The 20,798-nt window shown below is 28.7% G+C and overlaps 2 protein-coding genes and 2 long non-coding RNA genes across 6 annotated transcripts; 2 read left to right on the top strand and 2 right to left on the bottom strand.

The window, feature by feature from the left end:
• Positions 1 to 589: 589 nt before the first annotated feature.
• Positions 590 to 13,117, bottom strand: LOC113792775 (uncharacterized). Of its 2 annotated transcripts, XM_075822741.1 has the most exons (6): positions 11,985 to 13,117; positions 6,505 to 6,862; positions 3,426 to 4,354; positions 3,277 to 3,345; positions 3,106 to 3,188; positions 590 to 2,719 (listed from the first exon to the last, which is right to left on the bottom strand). In XM_075822741.1, exons 2-6 carry the CDS (start codon positions 6,731 to 6,733, stop codon positions 2,251 to 2,253), a joined length of 1,779 nt encoding a protein of 592 aa, XP_075678856.1. In that variant the 5' UTR covers positions 6,734 to 6,862; positions 11,985 to 13,117; the 3' UTR covers positions 590 to 2,250. The 2 variants fall into 2 exon arrangements, with proteins under 2 accessions (XP_075678856.1, XP_027198506.2); XM_027342705.2 differs by lacking the exon at positions 11,985 to 13,117 and having other exon boundaries at positions 6,505 to 6,988.
• Positions 6,990 to 9,035, top strand: LOC142645770 (uncharacterized). The gene is made up of 2 exons (XR_012846829.1): positions 6,990 to 8,328; positions 8,725 to 9,035. It is a non-coding gene; the product is annotated as an uncharacterized LOC142645770 (long non-coding RNA).
• LOC142645773 (uncharacterized) lies at positions 9,764 to 20,248 on the top strand. 2 transcript variants are annotated; one of them, XR_012846834.1, is made up of 3 exons: positions 9,764 to 9,960; positions 10,031 to 10,560; positions 19,458 to 20,248. It is a non-coding gene; the product is annotated as an uncharacterized LOC142645773 (long non-coding RNA). The 2 variants fall into 2 exon arrangements; XR_012846831.1 differs by having other exon boundaries at positions 10,031 to 10,884.
• Positions 19,916 to 20,787, bottom strand: LOC113792872 (cleavage and polyadenylation specificity factor subunit 5-like). Its single transcript, XM_027342830.2, has 3 exons — positions 20,650 to 20,787; positions 20,317 to 20,584; positions 19,916 to 20,236 (listed from the first exon to the last, which is right to left on the bottom strand). The coding sequence occupies exons 1-3, from the start codon at positions 20,676 to 20,678 to the stop codon at positions 19,937 to 19,939; spliced, it is 597 nt and encodes a 198-aa protein (XP_027198631.2). The 5' UTR covers positions 20,679 to 20,787; the 3' UTR covers positions 19,916 to 19,936.
• Between the last annotated feature and the right edge of the window lie 11 nt (positions 20,788 to 20,798).

Here is a 20,798-nt window from a genome sequence, read left to right as displayed (position 1 = left end):
AATGAAGAACACTGAAGAAGAAGAAGAGAGAATCAAATCAAAAAAAAACAAGGCAAATTAAAGCAACAAAAAAAAGTGAACAGAAAATATAGACCAAGTTTTAATTGTAATTTATCTAATGATGCATTTATTGTTGAAAACTAACAGTAGAGAAAAAACGAAGAAAACAAAACAAAAAAATACAAGTTATGCAAATTAGTTTTTTTTTCTGTTCATTATCATCATTATCATTATTATTTCATTTTCTGTCGAATGTCGTTTGTTGCTATATATATAGTACTACATTCAAAATAACCCAAATGATAATGATGATAATCAACTATTAACTTGTAACGAAAAAAAAAAGTATCCAGAATTCAATTCGGCTTTCTTCTTCTTCTGCTTCTATATGAATATATTTTCATAAGCAACTTTGTGTCTGTGCCTGTGTTTTCCTCAATTTCAATGATTTATTTCAAATGCCTTTCTCTTGAATATAGCCCAAATTTGATCGCATTAAATTTTAATTGTGTGTTTTTCCTTTCTCAAAATAGAAACAAACAAAAAAAAAGTTTGATTATTCCATCAATGTTTTTTTTCTTCTTTTTCGTTTGTTTGTTTGTTTGTTTGTTTGTGCATCATGGACAATCAAATCACCGCACAAACAAAATTGTCTGGGAAATTTGATTTTCAAACAATGTAACGATCCATTTACACACACACACACACACACTTATGAACCTAAAAAATACCCAAAGGAAATCGATAAACAACAAACAAACAAAGACGGAAAAACACACAAAAAAAATTATGAAAATCATGAAAACCACACATAATATAAGCAAGAAGAATTGATCTTTTTTTAATTTTAAAATGACAACATCACTAACAACGTTTCAATCGAAAAAAATTCCTGAATGTTATCGGTTTCCTTATCAATGTTCAATTCCAATATAGATGCATAAAAGGTATCCAGTAGAACCAAAAAAAAAAAACTAATAAAAGTTTATTATTGATCAAGAACAAGATGGAAATCAAAAAAAAAGAAAAGAAAAAATAAACTTACAAATATCTGATATGGTTGGTTGTTTTTTGTTTCGATTGAGATATAAGTAAAAAAACAAACGACGAAACTTTTATTGAATTTTGCCTTTCCCTCCTTCAAATCTTATTCATTCATTCTGTGTTTCTGTGTTTCTAAGTTTCTTCTTCTTGTTCATTGGTTATAGTTTACAATTCAGTAGCTTTATGATTGCTGTTTTGTTTTATATATTGAAAATTCCCTCACACATTTGGTAAATAACATTTCTTCATTTCAATATATCAGCCCTCTCAGATCATGATGATGATGATGATGATTGAAAACATGATCTAAAAAACATTGTAATTTTCCTATTCTAAAACTTATTGTTATATATACGCACACACACACACACATCAAACATATACAGAATTGCAAACAGTTATTGTGCTACAGTTTTTTTTTGGCCAAATTTCTAAATGTTGTCGCCATTATCATCAATGGCAAACAAACAACAATTTCAAACAGTTCAATCTGTTATTAACGACACAATATGTGTATGGGTATATATAGTGAATTGGTTATGTAATTTGAAAAACAAGAAAAAAAAATTTCAAAATAAATAAATCGTTTTTACAATGATTTTGTTCAATGATTTGATTCTTTGCCTATATCTCTTTTTGTTTTTTTTTGCTAAATTAACCGGATTCATTTCAGTTTTGGTTCTTCGTTTGAAAAAGAGCATAGGGTTAAAAAAAAGCCCAAAGCATTATGATCATCATCAATTGAAAAGATTTTTTTTTACTTAAAGAAACATATCTATACATTGTGAAAAATGTTGAAATTCTAAGCGAAAAAAAAAATTCAGAATTTTAACATCTATTTCCACATGTGTGTGTGTGTGTCAGGTGTCTTTGATCTTATTCTCTAATTCTTGTTTTGTTGTTGTTGTATAAATGTAATTTGTAAATAAAGAGATTATAACTCTATTTTGACTTTTTTTTTGAATAGTAAAAATTCTGTTTTGAACGATATATAAATTAAAAAAAAACAAATCTAGGATTGTAATTTTCCTGATTATAAATATAAGAATTTTTTTTTTTGTTGTTGTTGTTGAATATATAAATAAAAATTACAAAATACAGACACACATATTTTTCTACAAATTTTTGTTATAAATATAATATAAATACTACAGAAACCAAAAGAAAACAAAAAAATGACTTATAAATGAATACCGGGAATGATTATTATTCACTTGATTTTCTTTTATTAATACCATTCTGTAATACTTTAGATCTTGTTATTGTAATACTATTCGTTTGTGGATTTGTTGTTGTTGTATAGCTTGGCCGTTGTTGTTGTTGTTGTTGATGAGGCTTTTCCGGCTCTCGTTGTTGTTGTTGTTCATTACTATTCATTTGATTATTATTTGTTGTTGTTGTTGTCGATGTTAAAAATGTTGTTGTTGTTGATGATGAAGTGGGAGAACAATGATTCTCTAATGTTTCACAATTATTTTCATCATCATCATCATCATCATTATTACCATTCATTTCCATTGATTGTTCTTGTTGTTTACTGTTGTTGTTGTTGTTGTTTGTATCCTTAAAACATGATGATTCGTAATGTTTATTTAGATATGATTTAAGTGCAAAAGATTTATTACATCGTTCACAACGAAAATGTTTGAATGCACTATGTGTTTGCATATGAGCTCTATAAATATTTTCATGAAAATTGAATTTGAAAAAGAAAAGAAAAATGAAAAAAATGAATGAAAAACAAGGATAAGAATATGAAATTCTTTTATAAATCAAACTTTTTCTTTCGCTAACTAATCAATGAAAGAAAACTATTCCATTTATAAAGTATTACTATTTTATTCATATTTTAACAAATATTTTTAAAAAAAAGAATAAGAAACTTTTAGAAAAAAACATGCCCAAAACATCATTATTAATCATTCTTGATATTCTCATTTTTATGTATTGAAAATATTCATTCGAAAAAAAAACTTTTTTTCCCATTTAAATTCAAAGTTTCTGCTTTGTGATTTTCTTGGTTTGATTACACTTTTGCAACCAGAAAAGAAAAACACTTACCTAAGATTAGATCGATCAGCAAATGCTTTACCACAATGAGCACATCCAAATGGTTTTTCACCAGTATGTGAACGCATATGACCCTTTTATAAAAAATGAAAATAAAAGTAAAGAAATTATCATCAAATATAAATAAATTTTTCTGGGACAATGTTTTTTTTGTTCAATTACTTGTAATAACCATGGACGTGAAAAAGCTTTTCCACATTCTTCACATTTATGATTAAGATTATGTGTTAGCTATGAAAAAACGAAAATATGAAAGGATTATTATTCATAAGTTTTTTCTAAGTTTAAGTTTTGATTAATTGATTACATACCACATGCATTGCCAATGCAGGCATACTAACATAAACTTTATGACAAGTTGGACATTTTTTAGCCAATTGTGAATCCGGACTACGATGTGTTTGTTTATGTCTTGATAGATTTGATGATGTTGCATAATGTTTACCACATTCAGTACATGAATATCGCTGTCTTTCTTTTGAATCAATACTACTATTTGGACTAACACTACCACCACCACCACTGCTAACAATTCCATTATCATTTTTTCCACCAATATTAACACTTCCACCACCACCACCACCACCACCAATACCATTACTATTACTATTACTATTCGAATTATTATTATTATTACTTCCATTAATATTACGTTTTCTTGATCGTCCATCACTAATAAAAAATGCATCATATGTATAACTAATTGTTATATTTTTCTTTCCATTTTTTTTATTTGTTTTTATTAATGTTATATCATTTGAATTATTTGATTCGGAATTTGTTGTTGTTGTTGTTGTTGTTGCATGATGATCAGAATCATCATGTTCATCCGATGATGATGATGATGATGAATTATATCCAGTTGATTCAGTATTTTCAGTTAATGATGTTATTGTTGTATTATCTTCACTTGCTGTATGATAACCAGAATTATTATTATTATTATTATTATAATCATTTGATGATTTATAAAGGTTACTATATCCATTACTATTATTACTACTTCTTGTACGTTTATTACTTAAATCCAATAATTGTTTATTTTGTTGTTGTTGTTGTTGTTGTGATTTACCATGATGTACAATTACACCATTCGTTGTTGTTGTTGTTGTTGTTTTTGTTGATGATGATGAATCTTTTAATTTACTTGATGCTTCTACTATGGTTGTTGCTGCAGTAATTGTTGTTGTTGTTGTTGTTGTTGTCGTATTGGCTTTTGAATCTAAATTTGTACCATAATCTAATGATGATTCCAACAAAAAAAAATCGATTTACAAAAAGATAAAAAACAAACAAGATAAATAAGATTATAACTACTATATTATTTACAACAAAAACATAACATTATCATCCTTCTTTTGGTTTTTTTAAGCCAAAAGAATGAATGATCGAATAGCGTGACATGTTTTTTGTTATTCGGTTATTATACACACACGCATCAGTGTTTTGTTTTGTTTTCAAATCTGATTTCCCTAACGTAGATGCTTTTCAGTTATATAAAATGATTTATCTAATCAAAGAAAACAGTTCGTGTCATTCGTATGGAATTATTTTTTCTCACTTTTGACTTTGTTGAGAGAAGAAAAAGACAAAAAGACATCACATCGGATGAAAATTTCATAAAAAATCATTAATAAATTCATTTTTTTGCTTCAAAATAAATTAAATTTTGAACAAAATAAAATAATCAAAAGGAAACATAAGCCATGATCATCACCATCGTAATGATTACATTTATCATCGATTTTTTTTCAGTCACTCTGTCAACAAAACAAAACTGAAAAAATCCAAAATCAAACAACAATAAACCAATTAAATGAGACAAACAAACGAAAAAAAATCGACCTTTTTTTTAAATAATAAACGGTTCAGATCACGGTTCTCCATGAAGACCAATTCTGAATCAAATCAAAGCTTTAAAGCTTAATGAATAATTCATTTCATTTTCATTTTCGTTTTCGTTTTTTCTTTTTTGAATGAGGCCAACATTAAACCAAAACCAAACAAAACGGAACCAAAATGCATCATCAATATACCAAATGATTCGATTCTATTTTGACTCTAGATTTTTTTTTCATATAGTTTTTACTATTTTACTATTCAAGTCAATATAGAATCGAATTCGAATTCAAGTACCATCATAGCACATTCTATAATCATCATAGATTCTAGTCATACCAGAAAAATTTTTTATTTTTTTATTTTTATTTTTTTTTATTTTTTCCATTTTCAAGAATTCTTCTTATCCGTTTTCATTGTTTGTTTTCAATGATTTCTTTTTTTTTTTGTTCATTCAACATTGTTTATCACAATTTATCTAATATATGTGGATCAGATTGTCAAACAAAAATTTTGTACCGGAAAAAAAACATTGATGATGATATCTTGAATCAAGTTTTTTTTGTTGTTGATTGATTGATTTATAATGAAATCGTCATTATTATTTAATGAATTCTCATTTGGCAAAAAAAAACATAATAATATTTTGAATGAAAGGTAATGAAAAAAAATCATAATATCTTTTCAATTACATTTTTTTTTCTTTCTCTCTCTCTCTCTCTCTCTCTCTCTCTCTATTATCGCTATAAAAATCATTATTTAGAATTCGAATCCGGATGAACATTTTCGATCGAATCGTATATTATTTGTTTGGATGTTTAAAATGTTCATTCCGTTATCAGACAAAAATTATTAATGATATCATAAAATGAAAATTGGATGAAATGAACGCCATGATGATGATGATGATGATGATAACAACATGACGATCAAAAATGAAACGAATAAAGAAGATTCAAATCATTCTGTAATCATCTTAATCAATTTTCTATTTTTGTCAGTAAATATCGATTTGATGGAAATATTTATTTTGGCCAAAAATAATCATTCTAGTTTGGTTTCATATTATTATCTTATTCTATCTGTTTCGAAATCGTTTTAAATGTAGTCTATCTTCTCGAATTACTAACTCAATATATACAAATATTCAGAAATTGAATCGTTTAATAGTTTCGTTTGCACTATAGTAAATCGAAACGAATGTACAATTGATTTTGGCATCGAAGAAAATAAAAAAAAAAACATCAAACATCTTTCAATCAGGAATCGAATTTCGGTACAATTATCTTTCACTATTTTTACTTTTCAATTTCCAATCCAATTCAATCAATTTGATAATAATTGCTAATAATTATTTTGCCTAATTCTTAATTTGTAGCGAATAACATTCGAATTTTGTCCATCCATATAATCAATGACAATGTTTTCGAACAAAAAAAAATTTTAGATTTTTACACATACATCACACACAAAAGTACGCACAAATCAAATGATAATCTTTTTTAAATCGAAAACAAAACAAAAAAAAAAAAAACAAAAAAATTGACTTACTTAATGAATATCGATGAACAGATTTATTATTAAAACCAATAACGGAAATTGTAGACGGTGCACAATCACCTTCAGTTGGACTTGATGGTGGTTGTTTTTGTCCATCTCCGCCACCTATTGTCGTATTACGTCCACTAATATGATGATTATGATGATGATGATTATGTAATTTAACAAATTGTTGACCATAATTGGTGGTCGCTTTTTTAACCAAAAATGATCTTGGCATGATGATTTTTCGTTTTAAATTTTCGTTGGAATTGTTAGTGAAGAAAGTGTTGCGAAAAAAAAACCGGAAATTTATTCTTGAATCGAATCCTGAGATGATGATGATGTTCAAACTGATAATGGAAACATGCTGTATTTGGTGGAAAACATAGAGGAAATTTATTATTTTCGTTATCAAAAAAAAATTGATTCAAAAAAAATTTTTTTTTTTTATCAAAAATCAAAAAATAGCTGTTGCTTCATACACATACAGAAAAAAATGCCTGTACACTGAAAAAAAACCATTGCCCAAAATAGTCAAAAATCGAAGTGGTCGCACATTTTTAGTCAAAATTGAAGTTAGTCACACACATTTAGTCATTTTAATGGACAGTCGCAGTAAAATAGTCAAAAACACTAATAGTCACTCTGGATTAGTCAAAATTCTGATTAGTCGGCCTGCATTAGTCAAATTCTGAATTAGTCACATTTACGTTAGTCAAAATTCTGATTAGTCAACCTTCATTAGTCAACCTATTATATTAGTCGCTTTCTCGTTAGTCAAATTTAGATTAGCCGGACTGCATTAGTCAACCTATTATATTAGTCGCTTTCTCATTAGTCAAATTCAGATTAGCCGGACTGCATTAGTCAAATTCAGAATTAGCCGCTTTCACGTTAGTCAAAATTCAGATTAGTCGGCCTTCATTAGTCAACATATTATATTAGTCGAGGAATTTTGGTCAAATTTCAAATTAGCCGGGCTAGATTAGTCAACTTTAAAGATTAGTCGCATAAGGAATGGTCAACCGGTTATTAGTCATCGTGGAGCATGCTCACTTGATTATTTGACGGACTTGTAAAATTTTTGATTTTTTCCAATATTTATTTAACAATAGAAATTCACAGATATTTCCGTTTCAGGCCAATGAATTTGTACTAATTATTTATAGATATGATAGACTAGTGAATGTACCTATTAGGGTTAATATATTTTATGAAAATTCTTAGTTTTTTTTCAATAATAAAGATTAATAAAATTCAAAATTATTAACCTCATTTTGCAAATGATTAAGATAATCAAATTGCTAACCTAACATAAAGGGAATCCGTAAATAACAAACTCAAATTGCTAACCTAACATAAAGGGAATCCGCAAATAACAAACTCAAATTGCTAACCTAACATAAAGGGAATCCGTAAATAACAAACTCAAATTGCTAACCTAACATAAAGGGAATCCGCAAATAACAAACTCAAATTGCTAACCTAACATAAAGGGAATCCGTAAATAACAAATTGGTAAATTGGATTAGTAATTAATATTTGTTATAAACGGATTCTCTTCATTTGGTATTATCATTAGTAATGAAATTATGATTTAAAATTGCATAATTTAAATTCGATTATTAATGCCACTGTTTGGTTTTTTGATTTTTCCAACTTGACGCATCGAGCAAAAAGTTCGAAACACGCACGCCAACTCAAAACAGTGCTTTAGAAAAACTAAAGTTCGTTTTCAGTTTTTTTAACATGTGGTCATTGTTTTTCTCACATTTTGGCAATTGTTTTAATTATCGAATTTACAATGAATTGTTCCAAGAGGATATTCTAATGGCAAGTTCAGTTTTTTATAAATATAAAATGTTAATTCTCGTATCCAATTTATCTAAAATCAATAATCATGAATTGCGGGATAAATCAATATGATTACCCTCATGTTGTGCTAAATCGTTCAAGTTTTTTTCGAGATCATTTTTATGTTGGTGATTTGTCTCATTGTGCTATTCAAGAATAGTTGGACCATGTTTACCAAAGTGTGTGAGAATTTAATCAGGATAGGTCAGGTCAAGTTAGGAACATGGTTGAGTTATTTCCTATTGAATTAGCACAATGATGCATATTGCTGACATGAGAATGATCACTGATGTTGAACGATTCAAATTATTGATTTTGATACGAGTAATTTTTTAACTGGTTTCACCATAAATTAATTTTTCTATCATTTCACAGCAATGGTATCGGATTTACGAAACTGGAACCTTGATGATCAAGCCAAAATTCTTAAGAAATGAAAAATTATAAAAAGTTGGGCTGATATTGGTCATTGATGGTCAATATCATGAATTTTCAATGGTCATTGGAGATACTGATGTGAAATGGTGGATGGTTTCGCCAAATTTTGGTCATTTTTTAAACCTATCGTTTAAACCAAATTATCGAAACATCCGTCTGTTTTTTAAATTTTTTGATAATCAATCAAAGAAAAATAAATTTAAGACTGGAGAAGTTTCAAAAAAATTTTTATTATAAAAACATGATCATCAAACAATCTTGGACAATGAATCGATTTCAAAGTGATAAATTCTCTAGTTCTTGCATAACCCTAGAAAGATACCAAAGTTAATTTGATAACACTTGGAATTGATCAAATCAAAAATGTTTCGAAGACCCAAAGGATTCAAACATATCTTTCTAAACATTTTGATATTTTGTTAAAATTTTTATCTTTAAAAAAATAAATTTTTATATAAAAAATTGTAAATCGTAAAATCGTAAAAATTTAAACAGTATTCTGTATTCTGGATTCTGGAGGATTCTGTATAAAAATTTCTATCCGTTCCGTTGACTAATCTAGCTCGACTAATCTTGCTGGGCTAATGAATCGTTGACTAACCTAGCTCGACTAATGAATCGTTGACTAATCTAGCCCGACTAACAAAAAACTTGACTAATCTTGCAGGACTAATGAATCGTTGACTAACCTAGCCCGACTAATAAAAAACCTGACTAATCTTGCTCGACTAACAAAAAGGCTGACTAATCTAGCTCGACTAACAATAAGGTTGACTAATTTTGATATGACTATTTACAATTTGACCATTTTTCATTTGACTAATTTTCAAGATTAGTCAATGCATTTTTATCTTCAGAAATATTATTAGTCAAAAAGCAAATTAGTCAAGCTAGATTAGTAAAAAAAATTTTCAGTGTAGCATGTGCTGAACGAAAAAAAAAAAATTCATTCTAAAATGTTGTTTGAACTGTTGCTTCAATTTTTTTTTTTACAACTTTCTTTCACCGATTAACGACGCTGTAATCGGTGAAAACAAAAAACTGAATTTCGATAAAAATCGAAATAACAGCTCAATCCGTATATAGGCTGTAGGTTATTTTATTTCAACGTATAAACTTTGCTGTATTCCATTCGTTCGAATGCACTTTAGCAACAACAACAACAAAATCCGGGTAAATAAAAATTTTGAAAAAAATAAAAAAATTTTCTTTCATCAATAATGAACCTATTTTTTTTCAAAAGATCATGATGTTTGATCAACAACAACAACATCAACAAAAAAAGAATCAATATAAAAAAATAAGATGAACGAAGCAGAAAAAAAAGAATGATATTCTTTTCCGAAGAAAAGAAAATTCAGCAAACACTGGGGAAAAAATAACGACGACAACAACAACAACAACATGGCAATTTGAAACTTTTATTTATTTTTTTATTTTTTAATGGAAAAAAAGTGCCGAATGAAAAAGAAAATTGAATGGAAATGTTTCTCTTCTTACTATCATCATCATCATTATTCTTGTTGTTGTTGTTGTGATCCTTCAATGTATTTTTTTTTCTTGTGCTCATCGAATAATTTTTTCGGATCATTATTATTATTATTTTGTTTTCTTTTCATATATATCGATATTTGATAATCATCAATTCATTTTTCCATTGAATTTTGTTGTTGTTCATTTTTTGGTACGAAAAACTCAAATCTTCGTCTTTGTCACTGTGTGTGTGTATATAGTTCCCATCATGATCATAATCATCAATTTTAAGCATCAAATGTACGTGTCTAGACTAATTTTTCTTTCTTCTCTACATTGCATTGCAATAGAGATGCCGTTATAAATGATCAGTCAACCAAAATTTTTTTGGTTCGAAAAGATCCAAAAAAACTATTAACAATGATTGACAATTGCTACAATGTTTACCTTACTGACACTGGAACCAAATAAACCAGATAAAGATATCAGCTCTCTATTTCTACCCTAACGTATTTTTTTTGTTTGCTTTTCGAACGTTTTTGATTTTACTCAATATAATGATAATCACCAAATTCATTATCAAATTGATTTTTATTTTATCATCACAAAATTTTTGGCCCACAAGTTAGTAAGAACTATAAATTCTATATATCTTTTTTGTTGTTGTTATTAATGAAATGAACCACTACTTTACTTATCAATATTTCTATATATAGAAAAATATTCCTATACATTGAGAATTCCAGAACATTTGTATGAATCCAGAATCCAATACAATCCATTATTATTGTATTTTGGCTTGTTTGCTTTTCCCAAACTGTTGTACTTTCGGTAAACACATACACACACACACCTTTATTCTTGCCGTTTTTTTTCATAATAATCATACACACGTACACATTTGGCTTCAATTATTGAAATTCTCCTTTTTTCTTTCTTTTTTTTCATTAATTTTACAATCTTTGACATTATGAGATAGGCAAAATAACTGCACCATTTTTTTCTACCAAGTTTAATCCGTCTAAACGCAAGAAGAATTTTCAAAAACTTTTTTTTTGTACTGCTTTTTCTAATCTTATTCTCAATTCTTGATTGCCAAAAAACAACCGGTTCTGAACCGGATGAATTACTTGCTGGAAGTTCTGAATTCTGGCATTTTACAAACAAACCAAAAAATTATCATTCTACACACACACAACCACTATACACCGAAACAAACGATGATGATGACGACGACGACGATATACATTGCCAGCCTTCCCTTAATCATTATAAAAGCTATAGAAAGACGGAAAAAAAAGTTAAAAATACCATACATTCAACAACAACAAAAAAGGCAAACTTGTTGATGAATGAACAAAGCAGGCAAGTCAAGTCAAGTGTGTGTGTGTGGCCATAGCAACATTTTACACACACACACAGCCCAATTTAATGAAGAAAATTGTTCATTTTCTTCATTTTCTTCATTTCTCTATACTTTTTTCGTTTTTGGGCGACGCTATAATATCAACAACAACAACAACAGGAACAATAGTAGCAACTTGTGCCCATTTTACTTGGAGTTTTTGTTGTTGAAATGATGATCCAAACAACATTAACCACCATTTAAAAAAAAGGGAGAAAAAAATATCAACTCGCTCCCAAACACACGCCCATTATATTCTTATCATTAAAAAATGCTTTGTGTTTGGTTTTTTTCAGAAAAGAAGAATAAAGAAACTTACCGATATTTTGAAGAATGAACGAAGAAAAACAAAACAAAATTCATTCAATGGAAGGCAATTCTAATTCCTTGAGAAAATTGAATGAATGTTGAATATTTTTTAAAGTGTAATGATAATGATGATCAAAGAATGAAAAAAAAGTGAATAAAATAGATAAATAGGAAGACTTGACTAGATATTATTCTGATTATTGAAAGATGAATATCTATTTTTTAATAATATAAAAAAACTGCTATAGAAAATGTATTGAAATGCAAAAATATATGGTGAAAATTTTTTTTGTTGTTTGTGTTGATGCAATCGACTGTTGAATATCACTAAATCAAAATTTATGATTAAGATGACTAGATAGATATATTAATAATGATAATGATTTAAGAATCACAAAATGAAATGAAAAGATGTTTGATGTTTGTTTGATTGATGTTTGATTGTTTTTGATGTTCAAATTGCTTCTGCTAATGGAATGAATGTTGAGTTTCTGTTGAATGTGCAATGGTTGGTGTGTGTGTGGAAAGGTGTGTTGGTGTGGAAGAATATGATGATTATGATTGATTGATTGTGAAAAGTGAAAAGTGATGAATGTATGATGAGCAAGATAATCAAAATAATGATAAACCAGTTGAATTTTTTTTTTTTTTTTTTTGAGAAAATTTTCCTGCTGCTTGTTCGAACAAGTTATATTTTATTCAACTTTTTCCGATCCAGAAACACTTTTACATAACTAACGTTTTTTTTATATATATAAAAAAAATCGTACGCGCATTCACTACTGATGACAGAATCGTTCTGAATCAAAAAAAAAAAAACTTTTATATGGATCAACAAAACAACGCCACACACATCAACCACCACTGCTTGCCACAAGTTGAACTTCTTTTTTTTGGAAAAAAAATTAAAGGGAAAACTGTTTACAAGAATCAGTTTGATTCCATTTAAAAAGACTAGAATTTTTTTTTGTTGCGTTGCACACACACATTGAATCAATGGCAGCAGCGGTGATATTGATGATGATGGTGGTAGTAGTGGTGGTGGTGGTACTAATGATAATGATTGTTGGAACATTATTCTTATTATGGAACACACACACACAGAATGAATTTTCCAGTGTATGGAATGTACGTAACGTATATATCCAAACAAAGAATAACGGATACGTTTTTTTTTCAATGTATAACACACGTACACACAACCACCACACGAACGAACCAACAGAAGAAGAGAAAAAAAAACACCAAACGGATTTTTGGGCCACATTCGGCAAGCACACACACACACACACACACATAAAGTTCCAAACACAACAGTTAGCCAAAAAAAAAAAAAATTTCCCTTCTGAATTTCAATATGGAGAAACGTTGATGATGATGATCATGGATCCATTGAAAATCAAGCAAGCGCAAACACATAACGGAACGAATCATTATTCTATCCAGGATAACAAAAAAAGGCAGAAGTACTGTTATCAAATACAAAAGAGGATGATGTGATCCAAACAACAACAACAACAACAGCGCGCAACAATATTTTCAAACAAAAAAATGGACCGATCGATACCATTTGATTTGTTCCATGATGGTGGTGGTGGTTGGATGGATGGATGGATGGATTGTTGATGGTGGTGGTTGTTGTGATGATATGAATGATGGTGATGATCGTTTTTTTTTTTTTGGTTCTTTGTCGGCGCATCTAAATCACGCACGCACTTTAATTTACCAAAATTCAACAACAACCATGAGAGAGAAGAATGAGAAGAGAAAAAATGGCCTCGTGATTCTGGTCGTCTGTGTATGTGTATGTGTGTGTGTTTTCAGTATATATTTCGGACCCAAACATTTCGATTAAATGCAAACAAAAAAACAACAACCAATTTTTGTATTCGCTCTGTTGCTATATTCAAAATTTTTTTTTGGGTACCCGATTCAACTGATGAAAATGCGTATATCTCTCTCTTTTGACGTGTGGTTTCTATAGAAAATACATTTTCATTTACAGTTTCCGAATAGCAAAAAATAAAAAAGACTGAATCGAAGTTCATTCGCGTGTATATAACTTTGGGAAACTTTTGCACACGCTCATTTCCTTTTCACGTTTTTATCTTTTTTTTGGGCTCTGTTGCTTGCTTGCACACGCATTTAATACCTATTCCCAATACCGAGTTTGGATTTTTAAATACCAAACAAAGACAAGGAGAGAGTGAGAGAAAGCAAGAACCGTTAGATATTTGTTCGTTCATCTCCCCTCTCATATACACATGTGTGTATGGTTGTTCCAACGGTTATTTTCCTGATATCGTTTGTTGCTGTTTATATATTTGTCATGTGTTGTTGTACGTTTCATTCTATTTAATATAATAATAACCGAAAATGAATTTTCAAAACCCGAATGTGTTCGGTATCACATTTAAAACACACAGACACACAGACAGATATTCCCTTTAGCTTTGACATTCATTCATTCATTCATTTATTCATCCTCTATGTTCTCTGTTGCATCATATACTTCCTTTTCCTATGTTTTGTCTATCTTATATTCCAAATATCAAAAGAGCGCATTCGCAAACAAAAAAAGAGAGGGAGAATCGTTTTAGTTCAAAAAAAAAATAATCATCATTGGAAATAATAATAAGAGGAAAAAAACATCAACAGCCAAACCAAACCAAACCAGAAAAAAAATATTCGGGATTCATCTGAATTCATCTCTATTGTTTATGTATGAATGAATGAATGAAAAACAACTTTTAAATGTTTTTCATTCATTCATTCATTCATTTTTGGCTCATTGAATTTAAATCAAAAGTTTTTGTTTTTTATTTTTTAAATTTCCATAATGATCTATGTATGAAACATTGAAAATTCATATTTTCTTTGAACAAATTTGCCTTTTTTGGTCGATTGTTTCCGCTGTTTTCTTTTTCTAATCATCATCATAACACCATATGAATTCATCATCAAGCAGAATTCAATAGAAATGGTTCCCTGTTTCTATTTCATTGTGGAAACATTTTTTTTCTTCTTCTTTCCTTTCCTTTCCCCTTCAATACAATATATTCTGGCATCCATTCTTCTTCCTGAAATTATTGTCGTCATCCAAAAAAAAAAATGTTGTTTTCATATCAGTTATCACACACACACAAAGCGAATGGGGCAAAAAAAGATTCGTAATTCCAAATGTAAAAACGATGATGATGATGGAGAAGAAGCAATAAAATAGATGATGCTTAGCATCCCAAAAAAAAACTTTTCTCAACTTTCTTTTTTTTTCTTTATAAAACGCCTTGATTTTCCCCCTTTTTTTCCTTTTCTATTCACATCTTTTCTTTTCTTTTTTCTTTTCTTGGCACACACACATATACATTGATGGAAACCAAAATGGATCGGTGGCAAATCTTCGGTCTTCCTCCTTTTGACTGAATTTTACTCTTTTTTTTTAGCTTACTATGTTGGTTGGTTGGTTGGTTGGTCGGGACTCCTTTGGAATTATCTAATTTTGTTGTTATTGTTGAATGAAAGTCTTATCTTTTTTCGCTCTCTCTCTAAATCGATCGATTATTCATTTTGAAAAGACATCATTTTCAATGTGTGTGTGTGTGTGTGTGTGTGTTCCAAACACACACACCAACCAGTTATTTATAATGGATGAATGAATGATGCGAAAACACAAAGCAAAGCAAAGCAAAAAAAGAAAATTAAACATACAGAAAAACAAGTATTTCTGATGATGAAACAAGGGAGTAAACGAATCTTTTTGGTTTGGTTTTTGGGCAAATACGCACGCCAACTATTTCAACCAAACCATCCATCCATCCATCCATTTATTGTAGCCAACCAATCAACCAAACTATAGTTTTTTCTTCTTCTTTTTTTTCCCAGTTAGATTGGCATCCCGAATCTTTTTCATTCTTTAGTTTGATTTTTTTCCTAGTTCAGATTTGATTTAAAAAAAAAAATGACACAAACAACAAACGGTAGGCGGTAACCGATCGAAAGATAGTCAAAAGAAGAAATAATACAAAATGAAAAAAAAATAGCTGAGAATTTTGAACCAGTAAAAAAAAAAATCAAGTGCACTTTGACAATATTTCAAACACAAAACCATCCATTCATTTTACTTTTAAATCGATTCAATCAATTTTCATTGGAAACATTGTAATTTTGTTTTTGTTCTTGTTTCTCGATAACTTTATCATTTTGGGTCTATCCAATCAATTCAGGAATTTTTTTCATTATTCCAGGCCATTTTTAGATATTAAATGTGTGTGTGTTTAACACACACTTAAATTGACCAGATAATCTAGCTTATTTGTGTGTCCAACAGACAACAAAACAAAAAACAAAACCAGAATCAGAACCTAATCATCGATCCACACACTTGAATGAATTCTGGTTTGGTTTTTTTGGAAAATTTTTCGGAAAGGAATTATATTTTCAATCACTTTTGGTTTTTTATTTTGTTTGTGAACAAAAATCTCTCTAGGATTTACCCTAACAAACCAAGAGATAATGATTATATTGAAGTATTTTTTTTCGAGTATAATAACAATCAACAGCCAGACACTATCGAAAAGTAATTTCCGATAAATTTTTTTTTGCTATAACTTTTGCTATTGGGTAAAGAAAAACGGGTTGTTCATCGAAATACAAGGGGATAACAGAAACAAAAAAATCAAAGTTTTGATTGAAATTCATAATTAGAATGGAGAAAAAAAATTGAAAAATTCTCATTCAAGTTCACTATTTCACCGGATCATTCATTTGTCGTCGAGTTAGACCCAGTGAAAGAGAGTGATTGGACATTTATTCCAGTAAATACTAATTGTTGCCAATGGGCCAACAAACTAACTAGCAAACAATAGCAATAACAGCATCCCATGCAACAATGCACACACGACAACAACATGAAAAACACACGCAAATACATTTACGAACGAAAATGAATGAATGAAATGAAATTATTTTGGTGAACAGATGTATTATATAATATTGATCATCATCATCATCATTATGATTCGAATGTATGTACCATGTTTTCACGAATTTTTTTTCTTTTTTTTTTTGGCAACCTATTCCATACAATCAGAAAATCTAGAGAGAGGAATGAAAATTTGCACAAAATGGATTTTTTTTTCTCTCGTCTAACAACAGAAACCGATTCGAAATTGATGATAATTTTTTTTCAGTGATACGCAAACTCATTGAATCAATTCTGATCCTGTTAGACTTTCTGTGTGTTGTTTTTCGAGATAAGGGATTTTTAAAAAAAATGAATCAGCATTGATGATGATCAAAATGAACCATTTTTTGAATCTCTTTCGGTCCATATTGGAAAAGCCCAACTGTTGTTGGATTTCTGTCTCTCTCTCTCTTACCGTATGTTTACAAACACCAACACCCAATAGTCATGATGGAAAGAAACAACCAAGGTCAGTGCACTTCACATTGATAAACCAGAGAAGAAATTCATTCATGAAAAGTTCCCGAAACAAAATATTTTTCATTGAAGAATTTTTTTTTTACTCCAAAAAAAAATTTGTCATAATTATTATCTAATCAGATATTATTGATGTAATTTTCTCCTTTTCTTTTTTCTTCTTCAGCGCAAACGAAAAAATATGACCATAAATCATTTTCCATTAACAACAACAACAACAGAATAGAATGGAAAAATTGGGTAAACAAGCAAAATGAAGAAAAAAATCTGATAATTGTCTGTTTCATATTTAGATATAGTTTTTTTCTGTTTGTTTGTTTGTTTGACAACTGGCCAATAATGATAATAATAATAATGGAAACTAGAAATATTAATCTAAAGCGAGACTATATCATTCTTGTGTTTTTGTTTTGGCTGATACAAATTAGGTCTGTCTTGTCAGAATTTTTTTTCTTTCTTTCGTTCGTTTTTTGACAATCAGAATTTTCTTCTTTTTCTTTTTTTTCGTTTTGTGGAAGGATCCCAATATAATGATGATGATTTTAACATTGACCAATATGGTGGTGATATATAATAATAATAATAATAATAATCACCCAAGCAACATAAATGTTGTTTCATGTTAATAATTTTTTTTTTTTTGAATGGGCAACTAAAAATGGTTGCCGGGCATATTGGACATGTTCACAAATATATACCAGAATAGAATGGATGGATGGATGAAATATTTGGCCCAAATGGAACACTTGTTTTTTCTTTGCAATAAAACAATCGACTGGCCAGCGAAAATGATGATCATTGGTAATGACCACCACCACCACAAAAATAAGAAAATGTGAAACAAAACAAAAGAAGAAATGTTTGAAGAAATAAATTGTTTGTCACACACAAACATAATCCTTCGATAATGGCATTGGTTGACATTTTTTTTTGTTTTGTTTTTTGTCATTGACAATTCCCATATAATAATTCTTTTCCATCTGAAAAAAATGACGTCAAATTCTCATTGACAAATTTTTTTTCCCAATGAGAATTTATTGCCCTCGAAACTGGCTAATTTGAAATGATGATTTATAAGAAACATTTACTTGTTGATAATTGATTTTTCTTGTTGTAAACTTATTTTCTGCAACCAAAATAAGAAAAAAAACGAGAATTTCATTGTTGAAAAAAAATCAATGTGTACACCCCACTTGATATGGATTCTTCCATTCTGGTTTTGTTTCGATTTTTCGATTTTTTGCTAAAAAATTTGCAATTCAAATTTAGCATCAAACTTTTTTCTTCTACTTCTTTCGTGTGTGCATGTAATTCATTCCAAGTTGATAAAGCAATGCAAAAAACAAACAAACAAACAAATAATGATTGAAAAGGAAAAAACAATCATAAATTTCAGATCTGATTTGTTTGTCTTGTTGTTGTTGTTTGTTATTCAATAACTTTAAAATTTTTCCCCAAAAATAACCATGTAGAGAGGGGCCAAAAACTATTGGAACCATTTTTGAAACTTTTTCTCAGTTTCTATTTTATCCTTTAAATCCGTCTGGATTTCATTTCATTTCAGATTTTTTTTTTGTTCTGTTTATCCAGAAAAGAATCATTAATCATCTTGGGAATCAGATTTTTTTTTGTTTTGGTTTCATGGTTATTCTGTCGCTGTTTTTGTTTTTGTTGTTTTGATTTTTGCTCAACTGATATGAGAAGAGATTTGAAACAAAACAACAACAAGTAAAATAATTGTCAAAATTTGGTTTAGTTTTCATTCTTGTCGTGTCGTTTTTTTTTAAATGTTGAGGAATTTTTTTTTGTTTTGTTCATTGCACAATTGTTGTCAATTGTCGACTTGAAATTCCGTAATAATTCTCATGGTGAATATATTTTGCCAATGTTACTGTTGTTGTTGAAACAACCATTTTTATATATTTTGGGCTGTCAAAAGGCAACATTTTTTTTTTGTTGCTGATGTGTTTTTGATATGTTTTTTTTGCTTCTTTTGAATTATGTTTAAAAAAAAATGTTGAAAATTTTTTTTTTTATCAATAGAACCAGAAACCTTGGAATTAGCCTAGAATCATTGAATCCGAAACAAAAAAAAAAATGATATTAAAATTACATCAAAAATCAAATTCCAATTATCTTTTCTCTCTTGCCCCTTCATCATCATCGTTGTCGTTTGGTATAGGTGACATTGTGTGACATGAAATTCATTTTTCAAATTTTTCGTTTCGTTTCGTATGGATGCATGTTGTTGTCATGTTTGCAATCAGCAGTAAAAAAATATGATTTTCTTCCGATCCATCAGAATATTCCCCAAATAAAAAAAAAAACATTTTTTCAATTTGGAAAATTAATTTCGAAAAAATTTGTAACATAAATTTTGTATTAACCACGCTCGCATCCCTGGTGCTGCTGTATAATTTAAATAATTTAACTATTAATTAAATTTCGTATTTTTTTCATTAAAAACAAAATGAGAAGATTCTTTTTATTCCAGAATTTTCCATACAAAAAACAAATTTAAATTATTTGATGATATTAAAATTAAATCGACTTAATACATGTGGAAGATTTGCCACAATTTCTCCATAAATGCCAACATTATTATATAATTCAAGCAAAGGTGTTGCAACAACGGTATAATTTTTTGGTACAGATAATGTTGCCTTTTCGGTTAATGAAATAAGGTGAATTTTGGTCAATTCTTTTGGTTTGGATATATGTGCCGGTATGTATGGATATTGATCTTCTTGAAAATTTGGACGCCACCAATGAGCAATTATATCGATTGGTTTGGCTTGTGTATCGATATCGAGACCAAAATACTGGATGTAAAATCCAAAAAAAAAAAAAAACAAACAAATTAACATTTAGTAAAAATAAAATTGAGCATTTAAAAATTTACATCTAAAAGATATCGTTTCAATGCATCATCTTCACATTCATTTGGTTGAATCTCTCCACCAGGTAATAAATAAAATTCTGGTAACATTTTTAGTAACAAAACATTGATCATATTCTTATCATGAACTAACAATACGATTTTAATCGATGTACGTTGACCCATATATTTAAATTCATGTTTCAATCGATTCAAATAACCTGGTAATGATGGATCTTTGTTTATCAAATCATTATCTTTTGTTATGAATGAATAATTTTTCAATGGATAACTGTATTTTAATAACAAATATTTCGGTGAAAATCCCAATCACACGGCATGAAATTAATTACTTACACATTCAATGTAGATTCCAATGAAGGCATATGAAATTTGTAAAGAAATTTTATTTAAAAAAAAAAATATTTTAAAAATCAAGTCTTTTTTTTCTGGACATAAATAAAAATATCGTGTCTGTTTTTCAAGAATTTAATTGCGAATGGATT

This window comes from Dermatophagoides pteronyssinus, unplaced genomic scaffold (assembly GCF_027571235.1).
Source record: "Dermatophagoides pteronyssinus isolate colony J.1.1.1.1 unplaced genomic scaffold, Derpt_VIB-CSIC_2022.12 sq0001, whole genome shotgun sequence".
Taxonomy (NCBI): Eukaryota; Metazoa; Arthropoda; class Arachnida; order Sarcoptiformes; family Pyroglyphidae; genus Dermatophagoides; species Dermatophagoides pteronyssinus.
Note: the sequence above shows the minus strand (reverse complement) of the source record. Positions and strands in the feature narration are given on the sequence as shown.